Source organism: Corylus avellana, chromosome 1 (genome assembly GCF_965113065.1).
Source record: "Corylus avellana chromosome 1, dhCorAvel1.hap1.2, whole genome shotgun sequence".
Classification (NCBI taxonomy): domain Eukaryota; kingdom Viridiplantae; phylum Streptophyta; class Magnoliopsida; order Fagales; family Betulaceae; genus Corylus; species Corylus avellana.
This window is the reverse complement of record NC_142490.1, coordinates 46640901-46653983: the sequence shown is the minus strand read 5'-3', so window position 1 is coordinate 46653983 and position 13083 is coordinate 46640901. Positions and strand designations below refer to the sequence as shown.

Below are 13083 nucleotides of genomic sequence, written 5' to 3'. Positions count from 1 at the left end.
ATCCTTACAAATTTATTTGTGAATTCATAATTTGTAAAATAATTATGAATGTAAAATTGATAAGTAAGTGACAGATTAATTAAATTAATAAGACAAATTTATTATTTAATTGTTTTTATCAACGATCAAATCACTTGTGATGAGAAAAATTTATAATATCTTAATAGCACCCATTTTAAGCCTATCCCTGAAGCATATTAATTTAAAACTTTTTTTTTTAAAAAAAAAAAAAAAGCTGTATAGAAAGTTGATTGGAGTTTGGATAAAGTGGAATATCGAACCAGAGCCGGAATATGCTTTTTGCGTTTCATATTCACACGCACCCACCAACACGGGAAGATTAGGTACCCACCAAAGCATGCTTCATTGTCATCCCACTCTTCCATCTCATCTCATCTCATCCCATCCCATTCAATCCCATCTAATTCAATCAAATCCGATCCGATCTATTTTATTCTTGGCTAACAAATTACGCAAAACCTCTCTTTTTTTTCCTTTTTTTTTTTTTACTAGGTAAGAAGTTTTACCATACAGCATAATTACTTACCAGAAGATATATGGTAAGAAATCTCCCAACATTTTAGAAATTTTATATTTTTGGGAAAAATTCATTTCATCCCTGAAGTTTCAAGAAGTTTTTAATTTGAACCTCAAAATTTAAAAATTAGCAATATAATCCCCTAATATTTCAAAAATTTTCAATTTAAACTTTCTGTTACTAATTTTCATCAAATTGAACAAATTTTTTTAAAAAATTACATAATTACTCTCAGGCTTTTTTTAAAAAAATTCTATTCAATTTAATAGAAATTAGTAACGGAATATTTAAATTGAAAATTTTTAAAACATTGGGGGGTATATTGCCAATTTTTAAACTTTGAAGTTCAAATTGAAAAACTCCTAAAATTTCAAGGGAGTAAAATGAATTTTTTCCTATATTTTTTATAAGGTGAATTCCAAAAATTTAATTGTTTTCCACATAAAGAGTTTTTTTTTTTAAAAAAAAAAAAAATAATTTTGCCTCATATCAAATTTTTTGGACGAGTAAGAGAATTCCCCAATTCTTATAAAGGTAATTTTTCACAACTTCCAATCAATTGCTAATTAAAAGAGTAAATCTATGTTTTTTACGAGCATCATTGTAAATTGTAATCTCACTCCCAACTGATATGACAGAATTAGCACTCGTTTTCCAATTATATTTCGTTTCTTTTAAGGTAAGAAATTTCAATACACAACATATTTAGAACTAAATAGGAAAGACACAGCATCATTTGCTAGACCCGCAAAAGACATTCCATTATGAATGTATATATAAAAATATGTAGTTTTTTTTTTTTTAATGAAACGTTTGATTCCTAAGTTCGTAACTGTTAGTTGTATGTAGCGTTTTATATATAAGATTGACTTGGAGTTGAAGGCCAAAACATCAATACCGAACCAGATCTACCAACCATCCACACTATAATAAACTTCATATTTTTGTTCCTCAAGTGTTATTCTCATAAATTTTCTGTTCAAAACATGTTATTTAAAAAATAGTAATTTGAAAATATAAATTTACAAATAGCACTGATGGCTCTTAAAACACGATCCATAGTACTACATCATGACTTTAATAAGGATATAAAATTAATTATTCTATATAAAATAAAGAACTAAGGACTAGAAATCCAAAAGTAATTAAAAATTCCCTAAGATCCAATAGATTCGAACCGATCTTGTCACCAAAATCCCATCGGATTCGGATCCAATGGAACAAGATCATAAATCAACCGCCCACCAGCCAAGTGAATGTTAGGTGAAGCCGTAAAGGTACAACGAGAATGATCCGGTGCTATCCGAATCATCGTATAAACTATACGCCATCAAAGCAATCATCAATCTGAGTCGTACAAAGCGCAAAAAGTAGCAAATCGAGAAAGCCAACACGTGCACTATGAGTGTTATATTTTTCGATATTCCCGAAACTACCCTCTTATACAATTAGCATCTACCTTTCAGGGCGGAGAGTCCAATGCTGAAAAGACCTTCATGCCCTTACGCACCAGAGTTAAATGGATCCGGCTAACTGACTCTTCGAGACTTACATTGGTTAGCGCGCGCTCGGATTCAGTCACTCACCAACTAGACTGAAAAAGATCTGTGTTAGGTTTAACAATGTCTACCGCTCTCGTTGCTAACGGCGATGTCGCTGCCGGAAAGCCGGCGATGGGACGAGTAGCCTCCGTTTACAGCGAGGTCCAGACGAGCCGTATCGACCACGCCCTTCCTCTCCCCTCTGTTCTCAGAAGCTCCTTCAAGATCGCCGATGGCCCCGTCAGCTCTGCCGCCGGCAATCCAGGTCTTTCTCGTCCTCTCAATTCCCGTATCGGATCCACGAGTCTTTGTTGATAAATCCGCATTAGTTCTCTTGTTTGGCTGCTGACAAAATTCAAGGAAAAGAGAAAGGAAATGAAGCTTTGAATTTGTATTTCGTGCTTTTTTTTTTGGTTCTAAGGAATAGGAAAACTCTTGGTTTCATAGTTTTATTGCGTATTCCTACTTTTTCTCTTAGCCGCCAAACAGAGAATAGAGGAGGCTTTTGGTTTCTGAGATTTGAATGTATTGCGGTGTTTTCAGGTGAGATCGCGAAGTTGTTTCCGAATCTGTACGGGCAGCCGTCGGCAATGCTGTTGCCGAGCGAATCCGACACGGCGCCTGTTCAGAAGCTGAAGATCGGCGTTGTTTTGTCCGGAGGCCAGGCTCCAGGAGGGCACAATGTGATTTCTGGAATCTTCGGTGGGGATCTCATCAAACAGATAATTCGACATCGTTTTGTAGACTAATTGTTTGAATTTTAGTTGAATATGAATCCGTGTATTCGTGGTGCAGATTACTTGCAGGACCGTGCCAAAGGAAGCACATTGTACGGGTTCAGAGGCGGTCCTGCTGGGATCATGAAGTGCAAGTATGTAGAACTGAATGCAGAGTATATTTACCCGTACAGAAATCAGGTGAGACCATTTTGTGTTACTTGCAGTATTCCATGAATTTGCAAAGCCTTTGATTTAGTTATTAGTACAAGTGGATGCATGTGAATCGGGCTGTTTAGCTGTTGTAAATTTCTGATTGATGGTTATGTGGTGGAAATCAGTGTGTATGGAAGTAGGAGAGTGGACATGGAGATAATAAGTTGTATCGTGAATGAATGTGAATATGACTTGGCCATAAGGAAATGCTAAGCGGATGCTTAATGCGAAAGTTCTGCTTAATGCGAAAGTTTTAGTCACTGTATATCTAATCTGGTAATGGAGCACATGCATTTGTGCGTGTTAAACCAATGGGATTATCATATCTGATTCGCTTGTAATTTCAATTTATCAGGGTGGGTTTGATATGATCTGCAGTGGGAGAGACAAGATTGAAACTCCAGAGCAGGTGAGACTCTCTTCTTGGCTTATTTAGGCGTTTGCTATTAAGTTTGTGTATGCAAACTCTAACCGAATGCGAATGAATATGATATTTAGTTTAAGCAAGCTCAAGAAACAGCATTAAAGCTTGATTTGGATGGACTTGTTGTTATTGGTGGGGATGACTCCAACACAAATGCCTGCCTCCTTGCTGAAAATTTCAGGTATGTTATGAGGACAAGTTGAAATAATTTTTTTTTTTTTTGGTAGCTTGAAGTAATCTTTGCGTGTTTATAAATTTTGCATTATAATTATTTTATAATAGGAGAATTACAGTTAATTACTTCATGTTTAATCATGGTTTCAGAAAGATGCTTGAAGTTATTGATATCACTCTTAGGTGCCTCGTGTTGGCAGCAGTTGATTAGAAATTGAGTGAAAATGGTTTTGTGCAATGCAAAAAGAAGAGTATCCCCTCTTAGTGCTGCCATGTCTTTCTTCCACTTTCCCACAGGGATTCTAAAGTCAAGAAAGCAGCTTTGCTTGCCTTTGTAGCAGAACTCTCATTATCTACTCCTACGGATAATTCTGATCTCTCACTGTCCTCCTCATGTTTATTCATGCATAGAAACTCTATCTATTTTGGCCATCCCTTTTGTCAGAATCAAGCCTAGAGGACTTTTCACATGTGTACTGGAATAGTTTGTATGATCTCTCATTTTAGTCCTCAAGTAACCGATGGTTGAACTGACTGGGCGTTTTAGTATTTTGCTGTTATATTTCTGCATAAAATTATTTGTCTTTTCCCGGTAGGATTGCATTAGTGGTCATGTCTGTTTTATTTGTTCAAACAGGGTTAAAAATTTGAAAACTCGTGTAATTGGATGCCCTAAGACCATTGATGGTGATCTGAAATGCAAAGAGGTCCCTACAAGTTTCGGGTTCGATACTGCTTGCAGGGTAATTATAACTATAACTCAAATTTTCACTCTTTGTTTTTCATATATTTTATCTTTCATGGTTTCATACGATGATATTAGTTATATGTCTATTCCATAATGTGTTGTGATCTCATTTTCTGAAAATGTATTTCTAAAATATCATCCATGTGGTTAAGTGAACATTGTTGTTATGAGGCACTTAAAAATCTTTCTTCATGTTTATGATAAAATGTTTTTATATTCTTGCAGATTTATGCAGAAATGATTGGAAATGTCATGGTTGATGCCCGGTCTACTGGAAAATATTATCATTGTATGTATTGCGGGTTTGAGATTCTTACAAGTACTGTCTGTTTTTTCTGTACTGTGTAGTCGCAAATCTATACACATGTATGAGTTGTAACCATCTCTGCCAATATTCCATCACATTATCTCATCTGTTGATTGTCAGCTTGTCCAGTTCTTTTCAGCAAAATACCTATAACTGTGTCCATGTTTGCAGTTGTTCGGCTTATGGGGCGTGCGGCTTCACACATTACACTAGAGTGTGCTCTGCAAACTCATCCAAACATTACCATCATTGGAGAAGAGGTATCTTCATAAATCTATTATTTTACTTTCAAATGACTTGTGTAGCAAGTATAGTTGCTCATGATTTTTCAAGTAGAAAAAGATTTGTTAGATTTTCATCTATCTTTATGACAGTCAACACAACCTAAGTATCTATCTTTGTGATAATCAATGAAACATAAGATCTGACTGAGACCAACCAGACCCATCTGAAATAAGGCGGCTTCAAGTAGTCCATTTATGGACTAACAGCAAATAGTAAACCTGAGTCCCTCCTATTATCAGCGGACTGGATCTAAATTATACTTCCTGGACCCACAATCCTTATTCTGACCAAGTACATATTTACTTAGTTTTGCATCCTTCCTTACTGCGCACATAGCAGACCAAGGAAGATTGCTTTTCCTCATGTGCCGAGTAAGTATCAAAGCGGGCTTTACTCATATGGACAGGTGGCACATTGACCCATCCTGGTCCTCCCTGTATAGTTACTGTTGTCTTGTCTCCACTGTCTAGCTAGAAGTGCAGCCCCCAATAGGAGTCCCTATCGGTCGCATTTAACTTGAAGATAAGTTTTAAGTTGTTAGCGTTCAGTGCAATTGCTTTAATATATGATTTATGTTATTAATTTTTTTATATTTTTATTAATAATTTTTTTTTTTTTTTAATAATTTTTTTTTAAGTGGGTTACCCGTTTGGACTGCAATGAGATTTTTTTAACCCAAGTATGTGCAGTATGCATCAACAGTTCTATTACAGCAAACCTTCAGCCTTTTATCAGGAAAAATTGCTTTGAAAAATCCAACTGAGTATTGTTTGTTGGAAACTGTTAAAAAATAGTAGTCATCCAGTACCTTGATATCCCTTCTCCATGGAGATTTAGGGATGCATTGTAATTGGTTGGAAACATAGAGCTGGTTAAAAACAAATAGTTGGCAATGGTAAAAACTAGAAAGTAGTAATCCATCATTTTCTTAGAAAAGATTTCCATGTGCATCTAATTAGAATTTCTCTTGCTGCAGGTTGCCGCCAAGAAGCAGACGTTGAAAAATGTGACTGACCACATTGTAGATGTAATCCGTAAACGTGCTGAACTTGGTTACAACTATGGTGTTATACTTATTCCTGAAGGTCTAATTGATTTCATTCCTGAGGTATTATTGGTGAACATGTGATCCAGTACTATGTTTTTTATCCCTCCTTCTAGACTGAATATTCAAGGAATTTGATGCACTGGTGTTTTACAAGTACATCAACATCAACATCACTTTGTTCATCTATACATAAATTGTTACTTTGACATTTGCAGGTACAGCAGCTTATCTCAGAACTGAATGAAATTCTGGCCAATGATGTCGTAGATGAAGGTGGGCTATGGAAAAAGAAACTCCCAAGTCAATCTCTACAACTTTTTGAATTTTTACCTCAAGCAATCCAGGAACAATTGATGCTTGAAAGAGATCCTCATGGGAATGTCCAGGTATTTGTTTCATATATATTACTAGTTCTGTATATGATTTTTGACCAATCTGGGATTTTTGTAGCAATCAATTCTTAGTTTACATGTGTTTTATGCAATCAGGTTGCCAAAATAGAAACAGAGAAAATGCTTATTCAAATGGTTGAAACTGAGTTGGAGAAGAGGAAGCAGGAAGGTGCATATAATGCCCAGTTCAAAGGGCAGTCCCACTTTTTCGGGTACTCATATTCTTTTCCTTATAAGATATCATCATTTCGAATCACAATTTCCAAATTGATTTTTGCCTTGACCGCGGGTCTTTATGTTGCTGTATGTGATTTGGACATTAGGACTTGAGGGCTACCCTTGATAAACCTGATGATCCCGACTCATTAACTTAACATTCATAATTTTGATAAATTGATTCTTATTGTTCACTTTGTGTGGCAATTTATATTGAGAAATGTTGTTTTATATTCTTATCCAGGCATAAGTTGTTGTCTTCTATGTAATTTTTATGTCTGTAGGTACGAAGGGAGATGTGGTTTGCCAAGTAACTTTGACGCTAGCTACTGCTATGCATTGGGTTATGCCGCTGGTGCTCTCCTTCACTATGGGAAAACTGGGTTGATATCATCGGTCTGTGGTTATTTCCCTTTTTACCTTATGCTGCTTAATCTCCTTTTTTTTTTTTTCACTTTTATTTCTTTCTTTTACTTTGCTGTTGATTTTACATTTTCTGTTGAAGTTCAATTTTGTGTTATCATGTCAAATGGTGAGAATCATAACTAATCGAAATTCCTGTATGTGCCTTTCATAATGTCTCCAGGTTGGTAATTTGTCTGCTCCAGTTGAAGAATGGACAGCTGGTGGGACTGCATTGACTGCATTAATGGACGTCGAGAGAAGACACGGTATTGTAACATTGGTTAGCTGTATTGTAACTGCTATTCTATTTAAGTAATAAGTTCTTGGGGAAAGATATTCTTCATGGAACTGCCATGGTAAAAGGTTATATGGATTCTTTCTATTACTATGTTAACCTTCGGAAGTTCTGAAAAAAAGTCAAAAGTATTTTAAGGATTTCAATCCATAATTGCACTTGGCGTATTTCTCAAGTTTTCTTTTTCTTTTCTTCTCAATCATTGAGCTCTTGTTGAAAGTTGAATTCATTTTCCAGGTAAGTTCAAGCCTGTGATCAAGAAGGCAATGGTGGAGCTTGATGGTAAGATTTTTTGGCGCACACTTCTTATGATGTTCACTTACGTATTAAGTTATAAGAATCAGTTGTAGTATATCTTTTTGTTCATGGTAGGCACGTGGCATTTGGCATATATAGCATGCTCTATATTAAGAGCACTACTTGCAGCCTCACAAAAATTATTTTTTGGTTATTTTGGTGAGGCAATTTAACCAAAATGGTCTAAATGTCTATTTTTCAGCCTCACTACTTTAACAAAAAAAAGTAGTGAAGTAAACAGTACTCACCAAATTTAAAAATTACTATTCACTCACCTATAGATTAAACAACTCATTTCTCTCTCTTCCGTTTGTGCTTTTTGTTTTTCTCTCTTCCTTTAATAGTTAAAAAGAGAATAAACAAATCTTTGAAAAAGAATATTTAAATAGAATAGTGAAAGTGAATTGTTAAAATAGTGAGACTGTTAGGGTACTCTAAAAAAGTGAGTTGTCAAAATAACTTAAAAGTGTACTTTTGGTTATTTTTGTGAATAAAATTTGGTGAGTCTGTTAGGAATGCTCTATTCAATTTCTTTGTTATTCTCAACTTAGAAAAAATTATCAACAAGCTAATTAACTTGATGAATTTTCAGGTGCACCTTTCAAGAAATTTGCGTCCTTGCGAGACGAGTGGGCAATTAAGAATCGCTACATCAGTCCTGGTTGGTCATCAATTTCTTATTCATTTACCATCACTTCAATAAACTTTCTTATGGTCTTGTTTTATTCGCCTGGTTTGAGATCCACTAGATGCAATGCATTTTAGAACGGCCCAGATTGAGACAATCAATTTGAGGGTGGCCAAACAAACTCCATGGCCATAGGGTGGTTCGGCCAACCTTTAACTGGCCTGGCTGGTATGGGGGTGGCTGAACCACACATCCCTTTTAAAAAAAAAAAAAAAAAAAAAATTGTCATGATTTGGATAGTACATTTTTAAAAAAATGTTTCAGATAAAATGTATCACATCCGGGCGATATCCTAAGTATTGCACCCGGTCTCAATTTCTTTTGCCTCGGTCTTAGTCAGCCGAGCTTGTCTGAACATAGTGCCATTAAAAAGTCAAATGCAAACACATCCATCATACGATCCATTTCTCTTGTCACCATCATACTTCCTGTCATTTATTTTTATTTGCAAATTGATTACAAGCTGAATGGCTAATCTAAATCTGTGACCCGTCGTTGATGCTTTTCATTGCAGGTCCTATCCAATTTATTGGTCCAGCATCAAACACAGTTAATCACACTTTACTCCTTGAACTTGGAGCTCATGCTTAGGCAAATCGTTGAACTCCTGCTTTATTGCAAAAGTTCATATAATTTAGAGAGCAATTTAAAACTACACTGTTTTGCATCTGTGAGATTTCTTCCTTTCGTTTTTAACTGGGGAATTTTGAGATTTCTATTTTATTGTATCTTTTGGTGACACTCGGTTTACAAAGCCTCCTTTCCCTCCTCAGCACATCTTTCTGTTTGACTCCCTCGTTTGTGGGTGTTTTTGTTCTTAGTCTGGTTGATAATGGGATGTTCTACTTCAAACCCCACCCCCCCCCCCCCCCCCCCCCCCCCCAAAAAAAAAAAAAAAAAAAAAAACTTATTTTTCTACACTTTTTTATCTTTAAGATACTTCAAACAGATTATAACAGGGAAACGTTACCGACGGTTGAACAGATGAACTTCTGTCGTCTAAGATGGACTGCTATTGACAAGAAACGTGTCGTTAACGAGCGAATTCTTACTGTCTGCAAAACATAAGAATTAAGAACCAGCTGACTGTCATCGATTTTCACAAATCTGACTGTTCAGGTTAGGCGTGATGCTTGTGCTGGTAAGAACTGGTCCCCCAAGAGAAGGGACTTTTGGGAAGGCTTCTGAGAAAGATCCGAGAAAATATATTAAGAAAACCACGCGTCTGCATTTCTGATGCAATTTTTTTTTTTTTTTTTTATCTAATTGAAAAGGAGAAAGGTTTACAAGGGAGCCGATGCAATTTTAAAAGCACCAGTCTCCTTATAGCTACAGCAGATGCACAAGTACATCAGTGTCTCTCTCTCTCTAAAATGAACATGGTTTTTTTTTTTAAATGATCATAGTTATCAAACAAAAAAACAAAAAGTTTGGGGTCCTTTAGATTTTATTATAACATTTTTACCTATCTCACTAAATTTTACTCACCAAAACAATTAAAAGTACATTTTTTTCTATTTTAATTACTTACTTTTTAAAAAGCACTTAGCAGCCTCACTATTTTAATTATTAACTTTTACTATTCCATTAAAAAAAAAAATTCAAATTTTTTTTTTTTGACCTTTTTCAAAAAAATAAGGCAAGAGAGAGAAAATTTATATTATTTTTTATTCATTTGGTATAGTACTATTTACTCACAATTTATTTTGGGTTAAAATGATGAGGCTAAAAAGTGAGGATTTTAGCCACTTTCACCAAATTGTCTCACCAAAATAACCAAAAAATAATTTTGGTGAGGATGTAAAGAATACTCTAACTCCATTACAAATTGACTTGATAGTGCACGAGACATTGTCATTTATTGCCACAATAAAAATGTAAATATTTAAGGATAAAGTTTTCTTCCAAACTGGATTGGAGGAATTTCTTTCAACCTAGTTTATAAAAGTGACATATGTCCATTGAACATGTGAGATGCATATGTTTTTTTAATAGCAAGGACAAAGTTAGAATAAATTTTATTAAAAACTCATGTGCATCTCATATGTTATTAAAAAAAAATGACATGTCATTTTTATAAACTAAGTTGAAGGAAATTCTTCTAACCCAGTTTGGAGGAAAACTTTGTCCAATATTTAATGGCTTTCGTGGTAAGTGTCAGTGTAGTACCCTTAACTATGACTAACAATTTTTGACACGACTTGTAAATCCAATACAAACATAATACGAAATTAGCATCTTATGATTAAGAGATCTGACTTATTTAATTAAAAAAGTTAGGTTATGGTTGACTTATATATTTTTTTACTCATGCATCCACACAGTCTAAACCTGACATGCTATGTTTAGAACTGGCAATTTTTACATAGTTTGTGAATCCAACACAAAATTAGCAGGTTGGAGTTAAAGAATATGACATATTTAATTAAATAAGTTGAGTTTAAATTTACGTATATAATTTTATACATATGTCTCAATACAACTTAAATTCAACACACAAATATGAACTGTCCCTGCCCTCAGCAGCACTCTCCCAGACAATTCATCAGCTCCTCTGTTATAAATAACCACACTTTAAGGAACTTAAATTTGTATCCTATTATCCTCTTATTCAATCCTTCCAAACAAACACGGGGTTAAAGGAGGCAAGTCTTGTAGGCATGACCAACAATTTTATTGTTTAAAACAAAAGAAAAGTAAACAAGAGGTATGACTTTTTCAGGGTGATCAGTTACTCTTCATTATTGAACCACATGACATGAATTATTGCCCACAAAGAACACACCTAATCTCTGAGCATGAAAAGTAGCAAAATCACAGATATATGCTCTCTGGCCTCTGCTTTGCTGTTTGCAAATATTGGCTGCTTCTGCGGTGTACAACCACCCTCACTTTGATGCAGCTAAAAGGATTACCACTTTTTCTTATCAGCCAGCACGACTTGCTTCTCCTTTTGGGGCTTTAATATGTCCAAAGCTTCTTCAATCACATGCTGCTGATTTGCCACGTTGATATCTTCCCATGTGTCTTTAATGGTCACGTGTCTCACCTTTTAGATTTATGTTAATCTTTTAATAATAATAACAATAACATATTCTACAATAAAAGTATTAAAGAATGTATTAAACTTCCAATGATTTTTACCTTTGTATACGAAAGTGCTTTAGGTGTGTGGTTTGCACAAAGATTGTATACAAACCTTTCATTGCGTGTAAGAGCATAACTTTCAGGCAACTTGAACATATCATTACCTAGCTAGGGTTTTTTTTTTTTTTTAGCTAAATTAAAATATATATTGGAATCGGTTATAATTTATTGACCAAATTACAGACTGTTCAAGCTCCCAATGAGAGATAGTCCTAAAGGAGCTTATTTGTCCCGATGGTCCGAGGTTTAAGGCTTGCCTATTCGGACAAGTGAGTTATATCGAATCCATTCTCTTGATTAGACTGCAATTCAAGAAGCCAATTACGTAGGATCGAAAAGATGACAAAAAAATCTTTTCCACCACAAATGTGTTAGAGAGTTGCTACAACACATTCTCCTTACCATCTTCCTTCTTTCAACATCTTGATTTTTTCAAAATAATAATAATAATAATAAATACAAGAGAGAGGAGATGGTGAGAAGAAGGTGAGGAGAATGAAAAAGAGCATTTTCTCAATGTGTTATAGCATAACTTTCAAGCAATTTGAACATGTCATTACCTAGCTAGGGGGATAGACACCAAAGTTGTACTTGGTTTTATCATTTTGAGGTGGGTTTACATTCAATTAGATTATCAGGATTTGGTCGCACCAAATTGCAGCCAGTTAGAGTTCCTAATTAGAGAATATCCTAATGAGACTTATTTGTCCGAACAATGGAGCTTGTCTATAGCTATCCGAATTGGTTGGAATTCAAAAAGTCAATTCGAGATGATCTCAAATATGACAAAAATGTCTTTCCCACCGCAAATCTGATCTACATTACACTCACTGAGAAGACTTATCAATAGTTTCATAACAGTGGTCGAATGGATAAGTGTTGAGTGCCCGACCAAAAAGAATGGATAAGCGTTGAGAAATGCAAATGTGAAAATGCTTAAAGCACACAAATCGTCGCAAGGGAAACGCCAAACAGTGCGATTACAGAATACCTTGTGGGGATTTGAATTGGTTGTTCTAGACATAATAATTTTATTATATATTTAAATTGTAATCAAATAAGCAAAGCATGTATATTTAGGGCGTTATCTTCAATTCGAAGTGAAGTGGTTGACGTGGGAGGAAGAGACATATGGTGAAACCCCAAAAACCTCGTGCTATGAGCTATTATGTGGTCCGAAGTCCGAACCCATATAGCGGTATGTATATATAGGTGCTTCGTCATGAGTTCCAACCATTTGTCGTTCAATGCTTTGGGGATTACAATTTACAGGTCCTTTGACGGGGATTTCTCGAGGTTTGTCCGACTCAAGTTTATGATAGTCAACCATTACAAGACGGTAATTTAATTGTCCAAGAAAATTTTTAAGTGGTTATTGCATGTACTAGCTAGAACGGATTCGAATCTTCGTAATGAAAAATTTTCACATATATCTAATTAGTATTAGTTGCCTTGAAATTTTATTAATGCTCTAGTAAGGCTAAGTCAGGCTATAACTCAGTCGAACTTGAGGGAGCACATCTAGTTCCCACCGTCTATGCCCCTCATGTGCAGCTCCCAGCGAATAGGTGCTACTATGTTTACGCTCGGCTAGAATAGTCACAATTAATCTTCCCAGCCTACCTTTATTAAATTTTTTTTTAAAA

The 13083-nt window shown here is 35.1% G+C and overlaps 1 protein-coding gene across 1 annotated transcript; it reads left to right on the top strand.

Moving 5' to 3' along the window:
* The first annotated feature begins 2073 nt into the window (after positions 1-2073).
* Positions 2074-9062, top strand: LOC132170516 (pyrophosphate--fructose 6-phosphate 1-phosphotransferase subunit beta). The gene is made up of 16 exons (XM_059581520.2): positions 2074-2344; positions 2623-2781; positions 2875-2996; positions 3367-3420; positions 3510-3616; positions 4247-4352; positions 4583-4646; positions 4836-4924; positions 5926-6057; positions 6213-6383; positions 6486-6601; positions 6890-7001; positions 7192-7276; positions 7543-7587; positions 8195-8263; positions 8805-9062. The coding sequence occupies exons 1-16, from the start codon at positions 2161-2163 to the stop codon at positions 8879-8881; spliced, it is 1692 nt and encodes a 563-aa protein (XP_059437503.1). The 5' UTR covers positions 2074-2160; the 3' UTR covers positions 8882-9062.
* The last annotated feature ends 4021 nt before the right edge of the window (positions 9063-13083 follow it).